Here is a 24706-nt window from a genome sequence, read left to right on the forward strand (position 1 = left end):
TAGTATTTGAATTTATAAATTCCTATGAGTCCCATAAAGAACAAGAGCAACCATTCAGAAATTTCACCTCGTACGTGAATGTTATAAAACCTCTGAAATTGTGACCATCAAAATGACCATATTGTCCTGAATATATGACAATGGTTCTTACATTAAAATATAAAAACCGTAGTACCGAGCTAGTTGGCCATGCGGTTAGGGTGGCGCAGCTGTGAGCTTGCATTCGGGAGACAGTGGGTTCGAACCCCACTGTCGGCAGCCCTGATGATGGTTTCACACTTTCACGCTAGGCACATGCTGGGGCTGTACCTTAATTAAGGCCACGGACGTTTCCTTCCCACTCCTAGCCCTTTCCTATCCCATCATTGCCATAAGACCTATCTGAATCGTTGCGACATAAAGCAGATTGTTAAACAAAAACCTGTAGTCATCTTATACACACAGCAGTAAGTTTAAAAAGACTTATTTTCATGAAAATCTATTTGCATCATTCCCCAGTGTTACTGACTTGCACTGAGGGACTCGCCACACACATCACAGCTGGGCTTGAAGTCCCGTATAAACCAAAATTTATCGAACTTTAAAGATTATTTCCAGTTTTTCCCTTGTGATCTATTGCTGATTGGCATAATGTGTTAATATATTTTGTTTTGGTGGGGAAAGGAGAGTATCTTCATCACCTCCTTTAAATAAAGGAGAAACAAGAATGTATGATTAAAACTTCAAATTATGGGTTTACGCAAGGCAATCCATACTAACAACATACAGGCTGTGAAAACATTACTCTTTTGTTAGCGTAATGTTGCACGGTGTTGGTAGAAAGACAAGGGAAAGTTTAAGAACAATGGCACATCAACAAAAATATTCAGGAGACCAAAGGGAGTGAGATTTATCAAAATTTATAGGCTTTTAACTGAATTCATACTGGAAATAAAAGTATGGTTATCCAATCAGTTACAAAGTTATTAGAATGAAGACATTGGAGGTGGCAAAGAGTTAAAAGTTCTGGAAATTGAATTTAAAGCAAGGCTCAGTGGTTTAAATGAATGATACAGCATTCCGGACTTTCCTTACAAAGTTGTGTTAGTATCGCCCAGTGCCTACTGGTGGACTATGCCAATAAATTTTATATGAAAATCAAACTTCTGTTCTGAGATTTACTTTAGAGCTTATTAAATGAACTTACAGGAGGGCTTGAATATGGTATAATTGTATTCAGTATTTTTTTTCCATCTATAACACCTTCCAAACATTCAGGATTGCCTTACATGTGAGGCTGTGTTATATTCAGGCCAATACGGCAATAATCTCAACTTGTGTTTGTTACTTTTGTGGTCACTCCTACTTACTGATTTGATGTTACACAGTATAAGTGGCATACCTGTAACCTTGCATTAGGGAGATGGGTTTGAATACCACCATTGGCAGCCCTGTGAATAATATTACCAGGTTTTCCAATTTTACACCATGCAGTGGTCGGAACTATACCTTAATTAAGACCTTGGCGGCATAACTTTCACCATCTCATCACTGAAGACCTATATGAGTTAGTATGATCAATCAATCAATCAGTCAATACTGATCTACATTTAGGGCAGTTGCCCAGGTGGCAGATTCCCTATCTGTTGTTTTCCTAGCCGTTTCTTAAATGATTTCAATGACATTGGAAATTTATTGAACATCTCCCTTGGTAAGTTATTCCAATCCCTAACTCCCCTTCCTATAAATGAATATTTGCCCCAATTTGTCCTCTTGTATTCCAACTTTATTTTCATATTGTGATCTTTCCTACTTTTAAAGACGTCACTCAAACTTATTCGTCTACTAATGTCATTCCACGCCATTTCTCCACTGACAGCTTGGAACATACCACTCAGTCGAGCAGCTCGTCTCCTTTCTCCCAGTTCTTCCCAGCCGAAACTTTACAACATTTTTGTAACGCTACTCTTTTGACGGAAATCACCCAGAACAAATCGAGCTGCTTTTCTTCGGATTTTTTCCAGTTCTTGAATCAAGTAATCCTGGTGAGGGTCCCATACACTGGAACCATACTCTAGTTGGGGTCTTACCAGAGACTTATAAGCCCTCTCCTTTACATCCTTTCTACAACCCCTAAACACCCTCACAACCGTGTGCAGAGATCTGTGTCCTTTATTTACAATCCCATTTATATGATTACCCCAATGAAGATCTTTCCTTATATTGTGTTGGGTATTCAGCCCGAAGGCTGGTTTGATCCTCTGCAACTCCGCCAACAGCTGTCATAAATAGCCTAGGCGTCACTGAAGAGGCGTACTAGGGAAATGAGGAGTGAGGTAGTTTCCCGTTGCTTTCCTCACCGAGCCAGCCGTTGCTATCACATATCAGTCTGCGAAGCCCACTGAAATGCATGCACCAACCGACCCTATGAGCAATATTTTCACACCATTCATAACAGGGACTGGCTGCATAAGGAATAGTATTACTAGCATCACTCATACCTCAGTCACTTTCATATTGTCAAAGCCAAGGATGAGACTGAGACAGGTCAATGAAAGTAACAAATTTGATATAGCCCCGTACCAGAAGACATAGTGCACTGTAAACACTACATCTCGCCAGCAAAGGCATTTCCTTATATTAACACCCAGATACTTACAATGATCCCCAAAAGGAACTTTCACCCCATCAACGCCGTAATTAAAACTCAGAGGACTTTTCCTATTTGTGAAACTCACAACCTCACTTGTAACACCGTTTATCATCATAACGTTGCCTACTGTCCATTTCACAACATTATCAAGGTCATTTTGTGGTTGCTCACTATCTTGTAACTTATGTATTACTCTATAGAGAATAACATCATCCGCAAAAAGCCTTACCTCTGGTTCCACTCCTTTACTCAAATCATTTATATATATATATATAAGAAAACATAAAGGTCCAATAATACTGCCTTGAGGAAATCCCCTCTTAATTATTATAGGGTCAGATAAAGCTTCACCTACTCTAATTCTCTGAGTTCTATTTTCTAGAAATACAGCAACCCATTCAGTCACTCTTTTGTCTTGTCCAATTGCACTCATTTTTGCCAGTAGTCTCCCATGATCCACCCTATCAAATGCTTTAGACAGGTCAATCGCAGTATAGTTCATTTGACCTCCAGAATCCAAATTGTCTGTTATATCTTGCTGGAATCCTACAAGTTGAGCTTCAGTGGAATAACCTTTCCTAAAACTGAATTGCCTTCTATCGAACCACTTATTAATTTTGCAAAAATGTCTAATGTAATCAGAAAGAATGCCTTCCTAAAGCTTACATGCAACGCATGTCAAACTTACTAGCCTGTAATTTTCAACTTTATGTCTATCACCCCTTCCTTTATACACAGGGGCTACTATAGCAACTCTCCGTTCATTTGGTATAGCTCCTTCAACCAAATAATAATCAAATAAGTACTTCATTGACTTTAGTATATCCCCAGAAATCTTATCAATTCCAGCTGCTTTTCTAGTTTTCAACTTTTGTATCTTATTGTAAATATCATTATCTTATGTAAATTTTAATACTTCTTTAGCATTAGTAACCTCCTCTATCTGGACATTTTCCTTGTAACCAACAATCTTAACATACTGCTAACTGAATACTGCCTTTTGAAGATCCTCACATACACACTCTCCTTGTTCATTAATTATTCCTGGAATGTCCTTCTTGGAACCTGTTTCTGCCTTAAAGTACCTATACATACCCTTCCATTTTTCACTAAAATTTGTATGACTGCCAGTTATGCTTGCCATCATGTTATCCTTAGCTACCTTCTTTGCTAGATTCAATTTCCTAGTAAGTTCCTTCAATTTCTCCTTAATGCTGGGGCTGTACCTTAATTAAGGCAACGGCCACTTCTTTCCCACTCCTAGCCCTTCCCTGCCCCATCGTCGCCATAAGACCTATCTGTGTCGGTGCGACGTAAAGCAACTAGCAATTTCTCCTTACTTCCACAGCCATTTCTAACACTATTTCTTTCCAATCTGCACCTCCTTCTTAGTCTCTTTATTTCTCTATTTATAATAAGGTGGGACTTTACCCTTCCTTACCACTTTTAAAGGTACAAACCTGTTTTCACATTCCTCAACAATTTCTTTAAACCCAGCCCAGAGTCTGTTTACATTCTTATTTACCGTTTTCCACCGATCATAATTATTTTTTTTAAACTGCCGCATGCCTGCTTTATCAGCCATATGGTACTGCCTAATAGTCCTACTTTTAAAACCTTCTTTTCTATCACATTTATTTTTAACTATGACTAAAACAGCTTCGTGATCACTAATACCGTCTATTACTTTGGTTTCTCTATAGAGCTCATCTGGTTTTATCAGCACCACGTCCAGGATATTTTTCCCTCTAGTTGGTTCTGTCACTTTCTGAATCAACTCTCCTTCCCATATTAGCTTATTTGCCATTTGTTGGTCAGGCTTTCTGTCATTCGCATTTCCTTCCCAATTGACATTTGGTAAATTAAGATTTCCTGCTACATTTACATACTTTTCCATGTCGTTTGCCACATAGCTGATTATCGTATCAAATAATTCTGAATCCGTGTCAGCAGTACCCTTTTCCGGTCTGTACATTCCAAAGACATCAAGTTGTCTATTATATTTAGAAATGAGCCTTACACCTAGAACTCCATGTTTCTCATCTTTAACTTTTTCGTAGCTTACGAATTCTTCTTTCACCAGAATGAATACTTCCCCTCCCACCATTCCTGTCCTATCTCTATGATACACACTCCAATTCTGTGAGAAAATTTCTGCATCCATTATATCATTTCTCAGCCATGATTCAACTCCTTTTATAATATCTGGTAAATATGTATCTATTAAATTACTTAATTCTATTCCTTTCTTTACAATACTTCTGCAGTTCAACACTAACATTTTTATGTCATCCCTACTTGACTTCCAGATCTGTGTACCCTCATTACCGCTCCCTAGACAACCCCGTTTCCCTGAATGTACCTCCCTATTACCCTTCTAAACAAATTTCCTAACTTTTACGTACCACTGCGGTTTAAGTGAAGTCCATCTGAGCGCAGATCCTTATCTCCTACCCACCCATTAATGTCTAGAAATTTCACTCCCAGTTTCCCACATAATGTTATTGATGAATGTTATGCGCTTTCGATATTGTAGGCCTTCACATTTAGTTTTCTTCCGACTCTGAAATACCACTCTTATAGTCGGTACAGTAAAACCGAATAAAATATAAATGATCTGAAACTGCAATTTCATCCAGGGTAAATACAATTGTTTATAGCTTAGACTGTAGTTTCTTATTCCCCGACTCTATATACCGATTTTTATTAAATTCTGTTAACGCACTTTGTCGTGGCTCGACGTTGATATGGACTTAGCAACAAAAATACAAATTCATGATTATCTGTGTTCAATTAATCAATCCAATCTATCCAATCAATCAATAAAAAAAAGGAAGTCTAGTAATTGTTTTCAGAATACAATATTATTTAAAGATTTCATGAAGACATTGCATGTCTACCCCTCTGTCCCGTTTCCTGATACGGGATCGAGCATGAGGTGAAATGAAATTATATGGCATATTCTTCTGGTGTGATGCCCTTCCTTGATGTCAATCAGAATGGAGAAAGGAGTGTAAGATGAGTTATCAGAATATTGCCAATGCAATTAATTCTAAAAAGGCTGCTCTCTCAGAAATCCTATGTATATCTAAGGAAGTGTAACACTTGCCAACTACCGTTTGACATCATATGGATATCTAGCATCTGTTGAGGGAGGTCTTACTACCCTTATTGCAGATTGGGTAAAGAGATTACTTTTGCCAGCTTTCATGAATATGATAATGTGATTAAACATTAAATTGAACTCTAAAATCAAAGTTTGCTAACATGCATGACAAAATAATTACTTTGTATGCAAGGACAAGAACATTCATTTGAATAGACATTTAAATCAAGAAGGGCATTTACAAGCAGCAAAGAAATATGCTGCTAAAAGGAATGTAATGCGAATTGCTTCCCAGCCACTTACAATGTGCATGTCTTCACACTTCACTTCATAAGAAGTTACGCACCATTGGCGGTAACTGTATTTAATACAACGCTGTAGTGATGAGTGTACTGTGAAATAGTAGATTGGTATCATATTGAATTAGAAATTAGAAAGGACACAGAATCATTTGTGAAAGACTATCTACCTCTCAGTAGAAGTATGTAGCTGTGGCTGTACGTTAATTAAGGCCATGGCCGCTTCCTTTTAACTCCTCGGCCTTTCCTATCCCATCCTCGCCATAAGACCTGTCTGTGTCGGTGCGACGTAAAGCCACTAGCAAAAAAAAAAAAAAAAAAAAAGGGTAGTATGTAGTGCATTGAGTGCAGTGTATGCCAGATGACATCACGTGAAGGCAACCAATAGTAGCAGTCATTGCCAGACTGGCTCCGTTAGGTTACCTAGTAGGGTAATGAACACGACTGTGGAGAGTAAGAGAAACAGAGGGAGACCAGAATGACTGGTTAGGATCAGCTTTTAGGGATATAAAGATAGGAGTTGTAGAACTAAATGAAGTCATGGAGGTAGTTGTAATTAGTTAATTCAAAGGGGCTTGCAGACTGAATGCTGAAAATAGGATTGCCAGTTTTCCGAGGGCAAATAAGGATTCCATGTGATTTCTTTACTTTATGCTGTGAAATTGAAACTATAATTTACTTAACGAAGATCAAGGATATAGTAGGTAATTAATAATAATGTTAAAGGCAAATCCATCCCCATACAGGCTATGTAGGCCCTTCGAGGAGCAGAAGGTGAAGACTTCAATTTTCCGTCACCTTGGCACTAAGTAGGGTAAAGTGGTTATCTCTATGGCCAGCCACATTTATTCCCAGGAATTAATCTGGTGCTCATTTTTGGTGCAGACTGAGTGAACCTCAGGGCCATGTGCTGCTACACAAGTGGAAATATTCTTTCTTAAAATTTAGACTCCCTGACGGGAAATCGAACCCACGTCCTTCCGAGTGAACTGAGCATGCCTTTACTTCCTTGGCTAAGCAGTTCCTGATAAATAATAATATACCAGTTCAAAACATTCATTACAATCTAATAATTAGGTTATTGTTATAGATTTCCATTACTTCCTTCCAAGACAAAAGCCATTATAGTTTGTTAGTTGCTTTATGTCGCACCGACACAGATAGGTCTTATGGCGTCGATGGGACAGGAAAGGCCTAGGAATGGGAAGGAAGCAGCCGTGGCCTTAATTAAGGTACAGCTCCAGCATTTGCCTGGTGTGAAAATGGGAAACCACGGAAAACCATCTTCAGGGCTGCCGACAGTGGGGTTCGAACCCACTATCTACCGGATGCAAGCTCACAGCTGCGCGCTCCTAACTGCATGGCCAACTCGCCTGGTGCCATTATAGTTGAACATTCAAAATTAATAAACATGACAAAGACTTTAGACATCCCTTCACTCTATCTGGTACCAAAGTTCTATATGAATGTTCAGTAAATAATCTAGGTGTTGTTATAAATGAAAATCTAAATTGGAATGAACATGTCACTCGTATCTGTAATAGAGCATATGCCTCTTTCCATCTTCTGAAATACCACCTAAACATTTTACTGTTAAATATGAATGTCAGACTTATAAAAACATTAGTTCTCCCTTTTTCTTTTACTGTGATGCTGTATTCATAGATGCAATGAAAGAACAAATTAGAAAGATACAAATGACCATGAATTCCAGCATCAGATTTATATTTTCCTTACGCTATGATTCACATGTCATACCTTATTACAAGCAACTTACCCTCCTGAAATTTGAAGAACTCAGAAATCTTCATGTAGCTGTGTTGGTGTTCAGATCACTAACTGAGAGAACTCCCCAGTACCTGCCATCAAACTTTACATACCTTTCCTCTTTTCGCCAGCATAATACAGTACAAGCTGTGTTATTACGCTTGCCATTCCCTTTAGCAGGTCAGCTGCCTATAATCGGTCATTTATTGCAACAGGCACTAGATTATGCAACTCTGTTCAAAATAACATTCATAGCAGTAACTCATTAAGGTCTTTCAAGTCTTCCGCGTGCGTGCGTGTGTGTGTGAAATTTAAACTTAATTTTACATTAAATTTTATTTAGTCATTTGACGAATGATATGTACATAATTATGTTGCATTTATTTTTAACTTATGTTACAAATTAGTTACAAATTAGTTTCTTTTAAAATATTTAATATATTCCACAATTTTTCTGTACAATGATTTGGTTAATTGTAAGAGTGGACCATAAGTCCTAACTTCACCACTATAAAGACAAATAAAAAATAAGTAAAAAAAACCTACCATGTGAACAGATTCTTCAACTAAACTTTTTTTTTTTTTTTTGTGAAGTTCCTTGCAACTTTCATTTCTTTTATTCCTACATTTTATCACCATTAATGAAAATAGTCTTCCTTTCTCTCCATTTATTCATTAAGTTTTCTATTATCATGCAAGATGTCCTATGCAGTTAAAGCAGCTGCAGCTTGTATCATAAGCTATAAACTTCATGATAATCCATATTGAAGAGCAATTACAAATTTGAAAGCAAGAGCTAAAAAGTTTCCACCTATTTGATACTAATTTATTATAACAATAATTGCATATATTCGGGACTAGTTTTGATCTCTTTAGAGTCCATCTTCAGCCAAAATTACGTTAAAAACAAGTCATGACATATAATAATAAAATAAGTGTCATACAAGCTAAAAATCATGTATTGTTGAAGTTCTATACAAGACAACTAAAAATATGTTAAATGGAAGACATTCTTGATAAATAATGTAGGTTCGTGTGTCTATATTTGTTGAATTCTGATGCTAGGCCAGATTATTAAAATGTTGATTGCCGGGCTGAGTGGCTCAGACGATTGAGGCGCTGGCCTTCTGACCTCAACTTGGCAGGTTCGATCCTGACTCAGTTCGGTGGTATTTGAAGGTACTCAAATACGTCAGCCTCGTGTTGGTAGATTTACTGGCACGTAAAAGAACTCCTGAGGGACTAAATTTTAGCACCTCGGCCTCTCCGAAAACCGTAAAAGAGTAGTTTGTGGGACGTAAAGCAAATAGCATTATTATTATTATTATTATTATTATTATTATTATTATTATTATTAAAATGCTGATCACAGTTTGTCATATATAAAAGGATGCATTTCCTGAAAGCTTCAACTTCAATCTAAAAACTTAAATATTGTCACCCAAAATGTTCTTCTTAATACCAAGTTACAATTGATCGAATGTAAACAGAATCATGTAATATTCAGATGGGACATTTGCATACAGTGTTGACTGTTGTGTTTTCTTTCCAAAACCGATTGCTGAAATTGTTCATCTGAAAGAGTGGAAGCAAGGAATTACAAGAAAAATAAAGAGGAAAGAAGAATAAGAAGGAGATCACTATGAGACTCGCCCCAAACATAAAGTTGAAGCGTGCAAACTGTGTCAAGCTTTAGATCACACTGACATGATGGGATGGAACTGGGTTGAAGTGCTGATGGAAGAGTGGGGGGGCTGTAGGAAAGGGAAGGGAAGGGGCGGGGCTGTGAAGGATGTGAAATGGTGGGTGATTACTGGAAGGGAGATTATGGAGAAGGGGGTTTTGAGTATTTGATTCCTTTCTATTGAGAATAGGGATTATTAGATCAGATAAAGAGTTAGATTATTCTGATATGTCATTAAGGTTGAAATTAGGATTAAAATATTGGTCTAGGTGGATAAAATTATTTTCTAAGATATTAAGATATTCACCACTATGAGGGTTTTCAAATCTTGATCGATATCCATGAATTTATAGTATAAATCCATCCTGTGTTGTCCCATAGCTTGAAAACCTATGATGACATACGCAATGTTCCTGTTTATCACAAAGTTGCAGCAAAGTGGGTACCCTGTGTTTTGAACAGTGGACTGAATGCTGGAACCATTGTATTGTATCCAAGGGACAATACTTTGAAGGTCTGTAAGTGAATATGAATGAAGGCAGCCAGTATTTACCAGTAATAAAATAATTCCAGTTTTTTTTTTTATACCCCTCTGGTAAATATACTTATCCTAAGCTGTCATATTTAAGTACTTTTCAGTCATGCAGGATTGATCTTCAGTCTAGAAGGTGGACAGTTACTCAGATGAGCAGGTCAGACTTACGCGAAAATAAATGAAGCCCACTGCAAACAATACAGACCTCTCCCAAAGGATAGTTTATATACTGTACTCTCAAGCCATTGAGGATGCATAGTTATGACAGCAATGTAATTTATTTCATCAGTCAATCACTACTGATCTGCATTTAGGGCAGTCGCCCAGGTGGCAGATTCCCTATTTGTTGTTTTCCTAGCCTTCCTTTTAGTTATGACTTTTCTGTTTTAAATTGAAATGAATGATTCATCATCTTGAATATAACAGCTTTGGAATTCATTGCTGTAATCTCAGTAAATAGAGAATACATTTTCCGGGCTTGTAGGCCATGGTCCAATTGGGCTCCTAGCTTGCAACATTTCACCAGAAATTATGCCTGGCTTTTTCAACTTGAAAATGATAGGAAACTAACTGAACCATGACCTACAAGCCCAGACAATTTCTTTTATTTTCATCAACACCTTCCTTCTCAAGTGGAGTATATTGAACTGTCTGTAATATTTTGTGATATTTGACTATGGTATACTTCAAGGACATAATGGTCAAGGAAATCGAGTATGTTATCTGGCTAAAAACATATTGCCTTTTAAGAAATACAATGAAATTGTCAGGTTTATGATTAATGATTCAATTTTCTTCAGTATCCTTCTTTTTTCTCTGTTTCAGAATTATTCAAGATTATCACTTGAAGGCTTTGAGAGTGTTCAGTCATGCTGGAAGAAAATTTGCTAATGATTCCCGCCTTTGTGACATTGAGCAATTGATTGGCTGCATTCGAAATTCTGGTATGTCGGATGTTAACACCATATGTGATGAGGTGCTGGCAGGATGTGTTGAAGTGCTGGCAGCAAAACCAGATCCAGTTGATATTGAATCACTTGTGAAACTAATGGTGGATGTTGGTACTAAGGTAGGATGGAATATATTCTGTAGTTCATTCTTTATCTATTAGGTTATTCATTTAAATTGTTCAGTCAAAGTATAATATACGTGAAATATTTTTGCTTGTATACCATATAAAGAACTTTTATTTTACTCCAGGTTACTGCTTATATTGAATGCAAACAACTGAAGTCTGCTTACCTTCTGGCTGTTAAACATGATAGACTGGGCGATGTAAGGAGAATTCTACGAGAAGCTGAACATTTAGGGCAGACTGCTATACGGAAAATCTGCCAGAAGCGACTTGATCACAGTTCTGCATCCTGACACACAACATTCCATATGATTGTGGTATATCATTGTTATTCTTTTTTATTTGACGAATATTTTTGTTCTTCAGTTTCCACATTTGTTGCATATAGAACTTCAATGTGCCAGTGATTACATCTATGTCATGTACGTTCTAAGCTACTTCTGTTTAATTCTCTTTATTTTCTTCCATACTTTCTAAAATATCCAAAACATATATATTTTTTAAATTTGAACATGATATTGCTTTATTTTTGTAGAAGATGAATAATAATTCGAGCATTTATAATGTTATGGAGAATGTACAGTTATAGTTTATGTAATCTTCATATGGCAGTGAGAATTTTGAGTTGCCTTTGCATGTTTTTATTCTCTCTCCTGGAGCAATAAAAGAGAAATATAAACGCACCCAGAAAAGTGAAAATGGAGGATATGTTAGGTTTAGGAAACCTGATAGTTCTGGTATCAACAGGGTGAAAGTTATAGAGACTTTGGTCTAGAAAACAGAAAGGGGGAGACTTGGCATGACTGGGTTTTAGTGCACTCTCCAGTGCTGAGGAAGTAGCTGAAACTGTCCTTTGTAATGAACAAGCCCCAAGTTCTGGGGTTTGAGCATATTCTCTTGCCATCTTATTACTCTCAAAATATCACTATTCTTTTTCCTTTTGTTGATCAACAAATAATGTACATAAATTTAAATGGCCCTAAAAGAGCAAATTTTTAGGTAGAATCTTAAAATGACCTATTTTCTTGTTGGAACGTAAGAAGATACAATTTGTTGTATTTAATCTATACATTTGTATTTTATTTATTTTAAAGTTACTGTGGAACTTGCTGAAATGGTATTGCTGACCATTGCAGCATAAATAACTTATTGTTGGCACTGTTCATGGAAAGGAAAGTTGTACAGTGTGGCAGAATGTATACAGATGACAGTAATCTGTCAGCCGCATGCCAGACGTGGTACAATCACGTGATAGTAGTGTGCACAAAAAATAGCCAGTGTTCTCTGAATGTGAGGTGTGAGAGGTTTGATTGTAAATGCACAGAAGGCATTTCATTCAGGGCCAGCCGTACAGGAGTTGAGCTGCATAAAGACCCATTTTTTTTATACCTGCTATGTGCCATTAAGAAGTGGGAAGTAATTTTTCATGCCTACTATGTGCAGTTAAGAATAGGAAGAAATAGCTCTTCTAGTGATGAGAGACAAAGTAGCTCCTGGACCTGCTGAAGCAACCTTAGTCAAGAACTTGGGAGGCTGTTTTGACACACAGTCCAGGTTTTAAGAAGGTGGAACAAGTGGGTTGTTTTCTCTGTAGAGGTAAGCTGCACGAAACACTGTCTTGGGATCATAGGGAAATTGCCGTTGTGAAAAATACATCTCATACTTCGTCTGACATGTAGAGTTTACTTTCTCTGTATTTGATAGAGGGCAAAGGAGGTTTTACTCCTGAAAATCTGTCGGAATATTTTTTTGTTTGGTGTCATGTCAAAAGTTCTAATTAAATGAGAGTTTACAGTTGTTGTAATTTAATAAAGGCACTGTAGTATAAATAATGTAACTATTAATATGTGTTGCTTACTCCTTGGTGCTACAGCCCCTGTAAGTCCGTGGCCTCCTGGACAATCTCCACTCTTCTCTGTTGACTGCTTCGGTTCTCCATCATTCTTCTCAAATCCTCCTCCACATTGCCCAACCATCTGATCCTTGGTCTTCCCCTCATACAACGCCCTCCTGGTTTACCATTGACCGGGCAAGTTGGCCACACGGTTAGGGGTGCACAGCTGTGAGCTTACATCCGGGAGATAGTGGGTTCAAGCCCCACTGTCGGCAGCCCTGAAGATGGTTTTCCGTACTCCTAGGCCTCTCCTATCCCATCGTCGCCATAAGACCTATCTGTATCGGTGCAACGTAAAGCAAGTTGTAATAAAAGAAAGTATACCATTGAAGACTTTCTTAACTGTCCTGCTCTGTCATTCTTTCTACATGTTCCAACCATCACAGTCTACTACTCTTTATTTCTGCTGCTATACCTGGTTTATTATACAGTTCTCTGATTTCCTTATTACTGATTCGCTAGAGTCCACCATTCTTCACTGGTCCATGGACATTCGTAAGTATCTTCCTTTCCCATCTCTGTAACAACTCATCATCACTTTGTGTCATAGTCCAAGTCTCCGCACCATACTTCACCACAGGTCTCAAATTCCTACTAAGGTTTTTAGCTTTAAATACTTTGCTTAAGGCAAAGTAACTCCTATTACCAGCTGCTATCCTAGCATGTATTTCTTCTCTCATATCATTGTTTTCAGCTACCATTGACCCTAGATATTTAAAGCTCTTGCATCTTTCACATTCTTTAACATTCAAATTCACACATTTTTCTGCTTCATTATACTTTTTCTAGATGTTAACATGTACTTAGTTTTTGATTGATTAATCACCAGTCCCACCTCAGCCCCATATTTTTCTAGTTCTTTACGACTTCTCTTCCAGATCCTGTTTCCTCCTAGATAGCAAATCATTATCATCTTCATATGCAAGGTCTTGTGCCACTTGATTAAACAATGTTTCACCTGGGTTGCTCTCTTGTATTATTCGCATTACCCTCTCCAAGGCAATGTTAAACAGAAGGGTGGAGAGTACATCACCCTGTCGCAAGCCTTGGTTAACTTCAAAAGCTTTTGATAAAGTAACCTCAAACTTTACATGTTGTTGTTTTTCCAGAGTCATTTAAGCCAATCTTGTCAGTTTGTTAAGTATTCCTGCCTCTTTCATTGCCTTCCATAGCTGATCCCTTCTGATACTATCATATGCTTAAAATCAATAAACAGCTGGTAAATATCAATGTTATACTCATAACCAGAGCCCAGAAGTTTGGGCATTTATTTTTGCTAAAATATGCAGGCAAATGAGCACTTAACATTTAGGAAATAGGCATTTATAATGACAAAAATGGGCACTAAAGTAATAAAGATGCTCTAATGTAAGCTGCTTAACACATATCTGCATCACATTTTAGTACTTAATGTTACATCCCCCTTTGGGTGGGGATTATAGATTAACGTCAAAGGTATCCCCTGTCCATCGTAAGAGGAGGCGACTAAAAGTGGGACCAGGGCCTCTCAACTTGGGAGTGTGGATTGACGACTACAGTTCCCATAGCTGAGTCTGGTGTCGTTTCCACTTGTGCCAGGTTCTTCGGTCTTATCTTTTCTGTCTGATCTCCCTTGGTAAACTCTTGTTCTTTTCCGATCTCAACGGTATTAGATTTGTGAGGCCTAGGGAGTCTTTCATTTTGATGCTCTTCGTGGTCTTTCTTTTCTTTTGCCGATACCTTCATTTTTCGAAGTATCGGACCTCTTCCGTTTTCCTTCTGATTAGTGTTAGTAGAGGTTACCAAGTTGTTCTTCCTCTTAAAACTATACTCACAACCAGCACTAAATTTTACGTAGCAAGGACGGGCCGTGGCAACCCTCTCGGCCATTTGGTTTGTGGAGTTTTAAGTAGAGATTTGTGTACTATGAAAATATTGTTTGTGTAAATGTTATTTGTTGTCTATTAAGTTAAAATGATTCTTTATTATTATTAATACGGTACGTTAAATTATATATTTTTTCTTTTCATCACTTAATTTTAATACACAAATAACAGCAGAAAATATCCACAACAACTTAAAAGGCATTACACTATCAAATAGGTTACGGAAGCTAAAATGGTAAAATAATAACTGGTCCTACAGTTTCCATTCTGGGCACTACTCATAACATTTTCAAGGATCTGTCTGAAAGTAAAAATCTGGTCCGTAGTTGATCTGTTCATTCTGAAGCTCACTGGTAATCTCCCAGATATTCTTCTGCATATGGTCTGTCTCCCAGCTATGATTTTTGCTAAAATTTTATAATTTGTTAAGAATGAAGCCATACTTTTGAGTGTCAACTTAGTTAAATGTAATAAAAACTTTTCAGTCTGTCAAACACACTGCAATTACAATATAAATTGTAACACTATATACATACCTGTAAAAATACACACTATTATACAAAGAATGACATGTTTTGTTCTACAAGAACATCCTCAGATTCTATTAAATCACTTAAAACATGCTTATATATGTACAGTAGTGTTTACGTTGCATAAACTTGTAAATGATGGAGAGTTTAGTGATTACAATGTATTATTATTATTATTATTATTATTATTATTATTATTATTATTATTATTATTATTATTATTATTATAAAGGCTAATTTTATGAGTAAGTGTTATCCAGATGTTATGTGAGTAGAGCGAAGAGGGGGGAATTTTTTAAGTGTGTATGGTCATTCAGGTTGGTTGCAGTAGCATTTTTTGCAATGTAAATTTCGATTGCTTCCTACAAATTCAAGGCTTTACTTTTATTTTCGTTGTGTACAATTTTTAGATCTGTGCTGATGTCTGTGAAATGGTTTGAGCAATCATATATATGCTCCCCGAAGGCTGAATGCTGATTATATCTGATCACGTTTTTGTGTTCTTTTTATCTTGTGTGGAAATTACGTTGTTATAATATAGGTCAAACGAAATGTAATTATGTTGTTATAATATAGGTCAAACGAAACGTAAGCAATACATAGCAGTACTATTCCTCTATAATTTCCACAGTCTGCTTTATCATTTTTCTTATGTATAGGGCAGAGTATTGCTATATTCCATTTCTCTGGCTTTTTCTCCTTTTGCCATATCTCCATCATAATCTCATGCAACCACATTGTTAGTTTTTCACTTCCATATTTTATAATTTCTGCTGTAATGTTGTCTTCTCCTGGTGTCTTATTGTTAAGAGCTTTCTCCTTAAACGCCAGAATGTCCGGCCCCGCGGTGCAGGTGGCAACGCGTCCGCCTGTCACCCGGCGGCCCCGGGTTTGATGTTTGATTCCAGGCCGGGACAGGAGTTTTTAACTGTAAATGATTAATATCCCTGGCCTGGGGACTGGGTGTTTTTGTTGTCCTTAATGTTCCTTTCCTCACATTCAGCACTCTATACTTCCGCAACTCCAATTACACGCAGGTTCATTCATATGGTGCAAGTAGTGGCAAAAGAACCACAGGGGTCGATGCCACGAACAACTATATATTTTTTTTCTTAAACTTCAGAATTACAAAATAATAGTCTCTTACACTTATAGCGTAGACTTATATGTAATATTTAATAAAGTAGTACACAATGTCCTTTTCTTTTCGGAAGAGGCTCTAATGATGCGAGCAGTGTGAACATCTTAATAAAAAGCGACCTCATTGGAAATTCAATCCCACCTCTCAGGACTGGCTTTGTAGCTAACCGTATAAAGATGGTAATGAAGTAACATTTGCAATTAACTTTCAAATAATTTTACTGCATGTTCATCTACAATATTTTTTAAAATATTCTCTCACATTTCACATTCGAGTTTGAAATGGAGAAAACATTATTTTAGCTAACGTCCAAGTAAGCACGCGAGTCAACACAACAGAGTGTGTGCGTGACGTCATGTATTTAGCACAAATTTTACCTTGTTTGAAGCGCTATTTCATGAAAACTATGTTTCAGATTCTCCTGTTTTATCTTTCAGTTGAGACATTAAACATAATCAAAAGTTAAATACTCTCAGCGATATATGCCTTCTACACAAACACTAAAAACTTCATAAAATTTTTCTTTTCATGTACCCATTGTCGAGGAAGAGCCTTAATTCCATCATTAACTTCTTGCAATGTAGATTCCTTGATGATTCCTGCCCCATCTCTTCTGCTGTCTGTCCATATTCAACCCCACCTTCATATCCTGATTCCATATTCATCAATTCACTACAATACTCCACCCATCTGTCTAAACTCTGATCTTTACCTCCAGTCAGATTTCCCTCCTTTTCTTTACAGAAAACTGCTCTGGGTTGAAATCCTTTCTTTATATCTTCAACCTATATATAAAACTCTCTAGTTCTCTGAGCAGTCTTTCTCTCTCGCTCTCTCTCTCTCGCTCTCTCTCGCTCTCTCGCTCTCTCTCTCTCTCTCTCTCTTGCGCTCTCTCTCTCTCTCTCTCTCTCTCTCTCTCTCTCTCTCTCTCTCTCGCTCTCTCTCTGGGCGAGTTGGCCATGCTGTTAGGTGTGTGCAGCTGTGAGCTTAAATCTGGGAAATATTGGGTTCGAACCCTACTGCCGGCAGCCCTGAAGATGGTTTTCCGTGGTTTCCCATTTTCACACCAGACGAATGCTGAGGCTGTGCCTAAACTAAGACCACGGCCACTTCCTTCCCACTCCTAGGTCGTTCCTATCCCATCGTCGCCATATGACCTATCTGCATCAGAGTGATGTAAAAAACAAATTCCACTGTTTCTCAAATTCTCTCTTTGTCTTTCTACATTCCTTGTCCGCTTCCTTTCTCTTCTCCCTGTATTATTCTACAGTAGTTCTCGTTATTCTCTGTAACATTCTCCTTCTTAGTTCATTCCTTTCTTCAATATTCTTCCTACAATCTTCATCAGACTAGTGTTGAATGCTCTATTGTTTCTGCCGAAAACAGTTTCGGCCATTTTGTATATTATACCTTCAACCATTTACCACCTTACTTCAATACTCTCTCCTGTCCAATCTTCCACTTCATTGAGGCTATTTGTCAAAACTGTTGATTATTGCTGTGCTATATTTTCATCCTTAACTTAGCATCATCAAACCAAGGTACTGCAGCTCTCTTAATCTCTCTGTAGTTGGCTATCTTTTGTCTGTATTTGACTCTTACCAGATAATGATCACTATCTCCATCTGTGCCTCGACAACTATCCACTTCCAGGTCATCTGAAGCATGCCGTGTATCTACCCAGTATAAGCACATGATCAATTTGTTTTTTTGTGATCCCATCAGGGGAGCACCATGTTACATTTCTTTTATCCTTCCTTTGCATCCATATTCCCCCAAAATAGTCAACCTCACCAGGCGAGTGACTCGGCGGTTGAGGCGGTGACCTTCTGACCCCGAACTGGGCAGGTTCGATTCTGGCTCAGTCCGAAGGTGCTCAAATATGTCATCCTTATGTCAGTAGATTTACTGGCATGTAAAACAACTCCTGCAGGACTTAATTCTGGGACCTCCGCATCTCTGAAAACAGTAAAAGTAGTTAGTGGGACGTAAAGGCTTTTTGCGGATGATGTTATTCTGTATAGAGTAATAAATAAGTTACAAGATTGTGAGCAATTGCAAAATGACCTCGATAATGTTTCGAGATGGTGGCTTACATTACATAAAAACAATATATATACAATTCTCCACCTTATCAATACGAATTTATTTTACATTACAAATATTCAAGACTAGTTTCGACCCCTATGGGGTCATCCTCAGTTGACATGCATTGTAAATTGTTCATAAAAACATCACGTATAGTGGTAAAAGTTAGACTAGTTTAGGCTGATCATTAATGTTTGGTATGTCTAGTACATGACTAGTGTGCATTGTTCATAAAGACATATATTACCTTACTGCTACTACTATCCAATTTTAAGTTATATAGTATGGAACACAGATATGTTTGTGTAACTCAACAGTGACAAATTCAAATATTTACAGAATTGGCTGTTGATTAGTCACATGATATTACAGAACACAGGCTTGAACATTTTTGATTTAAGTGTCAGTGCAACATCTTACTTTTATACATACTAGAAGCTAAATTCATTTTGTAAAGTCATTACATTCTGATTGGAACTTAGTATGAGGTTAAAGTTGAATAAAATATATGCTAATGTGGACATTAAAATATTGTTAAAATGGGCATATAATCAAAAACAATGGTATGTATGCCACACATGTCTAGTATAAAAACTCATTACATTGATGCTGTTAGTGTGCAGTACAGCATATACACTGATTTGGCATAAATGGATTTGTATATATATTGTTCCAACAAAGTGGATCCATAAAAATATAAGATGTATAGGTAATTAGTATTATAATGATCCACTGCAAATTAGGTAATGCTGTTGTTTATCTGAAGATCTATTGGCAGCTACAGATATTAAAGTTATTAAAAATGTTAATGGAACATGTTTTCTTCCGTAGACGCGATGTTTAAGATTGGTGGCATTAGTCAAATATGATGAAAGTTATGCGTCTTGGTGCACGTTGGTTAATTCTGGAAGCTTGTATGTAATGAGAAACCAAGGTGGAGTGTCTGGAAATAGAAATAAAAGTGTGATAATGTTGTGGATAGAAAGTGTGATAGTGAAACGTATGTCGTTTACTTACGTAAAGTGCTGGAGCCGTGCGTTCTTAGTAGCTGCCTGTTGGGATCTGGTGCGCGTAGCTCTGAGATTGTAGTTAGCGGCGGTGGAGGGGAGGTTTGGGGGGATAGGTGGAGTGTTAGTAATAGGAGTGGGGTTGGAGGGGGGAGGGTTTTGAGGCGGTTGATTTGAACATATCGATTTTTGCTTGTTTATTCTTTTGATATAGAAATCTTTTAATAAGGGAATTACTGCATGAAAAAGGATGTTATTTCTGTCTATACTTTCATTTAGGTTGGAGTTTGGATTCACATATTTGTCTAAATTTATGTAAAATTCTTCTATTATACTGAGTAAGGGACTTTTTGGGTTCATGTTAAGGATTTGCATGTCGTTCTTAATGTCTGTGAAATTATGTTTTTGATCGTCAATATGCTGACCCATAGCCGAAAAATGTCTGTGCTTGACGGCGTTTACATGTTCATTATATCGTATTAAAAAACTTCTACCGGTAAGTCCTATATAGCTGGCTTGGCAGTCGTTACATTTTAGGCGATAGACTCCTGAATGATTGTATTTATTCGTGTTATTAACTAATTTGGAATTGTATAGTATGTTGGTGTTGTTGCGTGCCGTTTTATATGCTATTTTTAGGCCTTGTTTTTTGAAGATGTTTGTTATGGGATGTATATGGTTATTGTTATAAGTAAACAGTGCATATTCTTTTTTATTTTTAGTGATTCTAGTTAGCTTGGTTTTAGGTTGGTTTTTGACTTTATTGATGATCCGGTTTATCATTTCTCTTTTGTATCCATTTTGTTTTGCTATTTCATGGATTGTGTTTAGTTCTTTATTTAGATTTTCTTTTGAAAGTGGAATGTTGTATGCTCTATGAATCATACTATAGTATGCAGCTCTTTTATGGGCATGTGGGTGGGTGGAGTCTATCTTTATTGTATTTGATGTATGGGTAGGTTTCCTATATATATTGTATGTTAGGTGGTTGTTATGTCTGGTTATGGATATATCTAGGTAGTTTATGGTGTTGTTGTGTTCAGTGTCCATGGTAAATTTAATGTGGGGATCTATTTTATTTAGTTGTTCTAGGATTATGTTTTCATTAGTATGTCTGTTGTCCATGATTATAAATGCATCATCGACAAACCTGCACCAATAGATTATATTTTCTATTTTTTTAATTTCTTGATGCTCTAAGTGATCCATATATATATCAGCTATTATGCCTGATATTGGTGATCCCATAGGTAATCCTTTTTGTTGATAAATAGTGTCATGGAACTTGAAATAGTTGTTATTGATAGCAAATTGTAGAAGTTTAATAAATTCATCTATTTCCAATTTGCTTAGCTTACTGTGGTTATAAAGGTTGGATTCTATGATAGTGATAGTTTTTTGTGTGGGTATATTAGGATACATGTTTGTTATATCATATGTAGCTAGCTTGTAAAAATGTTCTATTCTAATATTCTTAGTAATGTTGCAGAAATCTATTGAGTTTTTTATGGTTTTGTTTGCTTGAAAAACATAATGTTTTTTGAGGAATTTTTGTATGTATTTGGATAATTTATAAATAGGGCTTGGTCTATAATTTATTATGGGTCTCATAGGAATGTTGTTTTTATGGATCTTAGGATAAGCTTTAGCTGTAGGTATCCCTGGATTCATAGTGGTTAATTTTGCAGTTTCCTGTTCGTTCATAAGAAAATTGGTGTTTTTTAGGAGAATTTTTAAGTTTTTCTGGATACTGTTAGTGGGATCTTTAGTCTTAATTTGAAAGGTTTCATCTTGAAAGCAGGTTTTTGTTTTTGTTATATATTCCTCTTTATCCATAATAACTGTAGTGTTTCCTTTATCTGCCTTTGTTACTATTAGGTTATTTTGCTGTATTTTATTTTTGAGTACCTTAATTTGTGTTTGGTTTGTGATATCTTGATTCTGAGGTTTTTGAGTGATCTTATCAACATATTGTGGTAGTGTTTTTTTGATTTCATATCTAATTTCATTTTGTTTTTCTTGGGGTATTTTATTTAGGGCATCTTCTGTTTCAGTAATAATGGTGGCTATGTTTTCAAATACTGAATTGTTTTTCCAGTTATGTTTTGGTCCCTTGCTCAGTATAATTGTTTCTTTTTCATTGAATGTTGTGTTAGTTCCATAGTGTTCCATACTATATAACTTAAAATTGGATAGTAGTAGCAGTAAGGTAATATATGTCTTTATGAACAATGCACACTAGTCATGTACTAGACATACCAAACATTAATGATCAGCCTAAACTAGTCTAACTTTTACCACTATACGTGATGTTTTTATGAACAATTTACAATGCATGTCAACTGAGGATGACCCCATAGGGGTCGAAACTAGTCTTGAATATTTGTAATGTAAAATAAATTCGTATTGATAAGGTGGAGAATTGTATATATATTGTTTTTATGTAAAGTAATATCCATCAATACGGAAATGAAACTTATAAACAATAATGGTGGCTTACATACAATGCATGTCAAACTAACTGGCCTGTAATTTTCAGATTTATGTCTATCACCCTTCCCTTTATATACAGGGGCTACTATAGCAACTCTCCATCACTATGAAGAGGTGATAATTGTACCAGCAATCCTTTTGAGTACAGTTGCTATACCTAAAACTCTGGTGGAAGGATTGAAGAAGTTTCACCAACGTCTACAAGACCATGCAGAAGACGGTGATATGGTATGGTAATAAACAGGGTTAAAATTCAGGTTATGAGTTTCAAAAATAGGAAAAGTCCTCCCAGTTTTAATTACTGCATTGATGAGGTGAAAGTTCCTTATGGGAGGGATCACTGTAAGTACCTAGGTCGTAATATAAGGAAAGATCTTCGTTGGGGTAATCATATAAATGGGATTGTAAATAAAGAGTACATTTCTCTGCACATGGTTATGAGGGTGTTTAGGGGTTGTAGTAAGGATGTAAAGGAGAGGCTATACAAGTCTCTGGTAAGACCTAAACTAGAGTATGGTTCCAGTGTATAGGACCCTCTCCAGGATTACTTGATTCAAGAAGTGACAAAAATCCAAATATGTTATATACATTCTTTGGTACATGTTTTGTCTAATTTAAGACTTCTGCCATAATAGCTTCTCGTATCTAATTAAAATACATAATAATAATTTAAAATGGATGAACCCACGTCCTTTCTGAAATTTTTGAAAATACACTAAAAACAGTACCCACAGTTTTTCCATATAACTGTCCATCATTTTCTTCAAAAATTCTTCACTTGTTGAAATTTGATTCTAAATAATAATTCTTGAGATTTGACATACAGTAGCTTCATTCATTCATTCATTCATTCATTCATTCATTCATTTATTTATTTAGCTTCCATAGATTGTACTGTACAATTACATATTTTGAAATATGCCACTCCATAATCATAACCTATGACTCCCAAAGGCATTTTATACATACTGCCAAGTGTTAATCTAAGCCACTCCACTGGAGTACAGACGCCTTCTGTAGCCGCTCCTCTGGAGTAGAGACAGTACAAGTTTCCCCTCTTCCTCCACCAGTGCCATACCGAAGTCCACCTTCTCTGCCACTGATGCCGTTGGGGTCTTCACCCATACCCTGGGCTCCATATTTGTGACCCCTGGAGAAAGGGTGTTCCAGTATTTTAAAGCCCACAGGAACTGGGCTGCCTTTTGTTCCGCAGGTTTTAATCAGCCCTACTGAATTCTAGGATCCTCCTATCTGCCACCTGGGGATGCGCACTCTAGAGGTTAACAGGCTCCTATATCTTAAAAACCACACCAGTCTAGACATTGTAACTCCATTCTGCTGGCAACTGAGAGAGGACTGGCTGTCCATAATTTTACAACTTCCCCAATCAGGAGGTTTCCAGTCCATTCTGTTGGCAAATAACAGAAGATATGCTGACCTAAGAATTAAAACTTCACCAATCTGGATGTTCCAAGGCCAATCTGCTCATGACTGAGAGAATACTCACTGACCATAGATTTAAAATTTCACAGCAGTCTGGATGTACTGATTCCACTCTGCGGGCAACTACTAGCTGACAGCAGCAGTTATTATTCAGTGCAAATTTATAGTTGATGTTGATATTTCTTGAATGCGCAAAGCCATATCTCGTCACTCAAACAGGAGTATTTCAGATTAACAATACTACACACACATATTCATGACGGAATAATCATACCAACGATATTAACACTGTATTATTTACTATAACACACATGTAAACAGATAAGGGACTAATATTTTTAATCTTATTTGGAAGGTTCACTGTTCTAAGGTAGAATTTGAACTTTAGCCTTGGAAATGTGAGAATGGTACCTTATCTTCAACTGAACAATACTAAAGCTTTAAATCTAATGAAAATGTTTTTCAAAAGACAAGGTCTTTAACAGGAAAAACAGAAAGTATCCTTCTACAGAAATCCTCATTGAGTCAACCACAGGAGCACAGCGAGGTTTACCAGAGTTTGTGTTAAACTGATAACGTCAAGACTCCACATGAAAAACAGTAATTCCGCAAACAGTCCCAATCTTGGAAAAGTTAGAATTTCCAACATCCTTATGATGCATTCTAAAATCATTTCATGGTAGGTTCAGAATTTAAACATAAGTTCTGTTAATGGTCGGATTAACGTGAATGTGATACCTGTAGTGATTCACAGACAATCAATCATTCAATCAATACTGATCTGCATTTAGGGTAGTCGCCAAGGTGGCAGATTCCCTATCTGTTGTTTGCCTAGCCTTTTCTTAGACCTCGTTGCCTATCTTGACGATGACTAAATAGGCTACCCCAGCAGAGAGAGCAGTAACAGTTGAGCTCATCGACAGATGATGCCACACAGGAACAGTATGATAAAACGAGGATTCATCCTTGTGTAGTTTCTTGTCTAAAATGAATTTTTTGATAGCTCAAAACCTGATGCTTCAAGTTGGGAAGATAGATTCCTGTTGATAGCAATCAAATCAGCAGGTTGTATTTTTTGTCATTCATTCATAAGATTTACTATTCCTATCTTAACGTTGGTTATTGGTCGAACATTTCTCACAGTTCC

General features: G+C 36.8%; 1 protein-coding gene across 1 annotated transcript in view; it reads left to right on the forward strand.

Annotated features, from left to right (window-relative positions):
• The window catches only part of Sptz (Spastizin), a 713541-nt gene extending 700384 nt beyond the window's left edge, over window positions 1-13157 (forward strand). Inside the window, exons 33-34 of the mRNA XM_067139843.2 lie at window positions 10849-11092; window positions 11224-13157. Of these exons, the coding sequence (XP_066995944.2) occupies window positions 10849-11092; window positions 11224-11391 (412 nt within the window). The 3' untranslated portion in view covers window positions 11392-13157. The remainder of the gene's footprint in view (window positions 1-10848; window positions 11093-11223) is intronic.
• Window positions 13158-24706: the final 11549 nt, after the last annotated feature.

Source organism: Anabrus simplex, chromosome 2, assembly GCF_040414725.1.
Source record: "Anabrus simplex isolate iqAnaSimp1 chromosome 2, ASM4041472v1, whole genome shotgun sequence".
Classification (NCBI taxonomy): domain Eukaryota; kingdom Metazoa; phylum Arthropoda; class Insecta; order Orthoptera; family Tettigoniidae; genus Anabrus; species Anabrus simplex.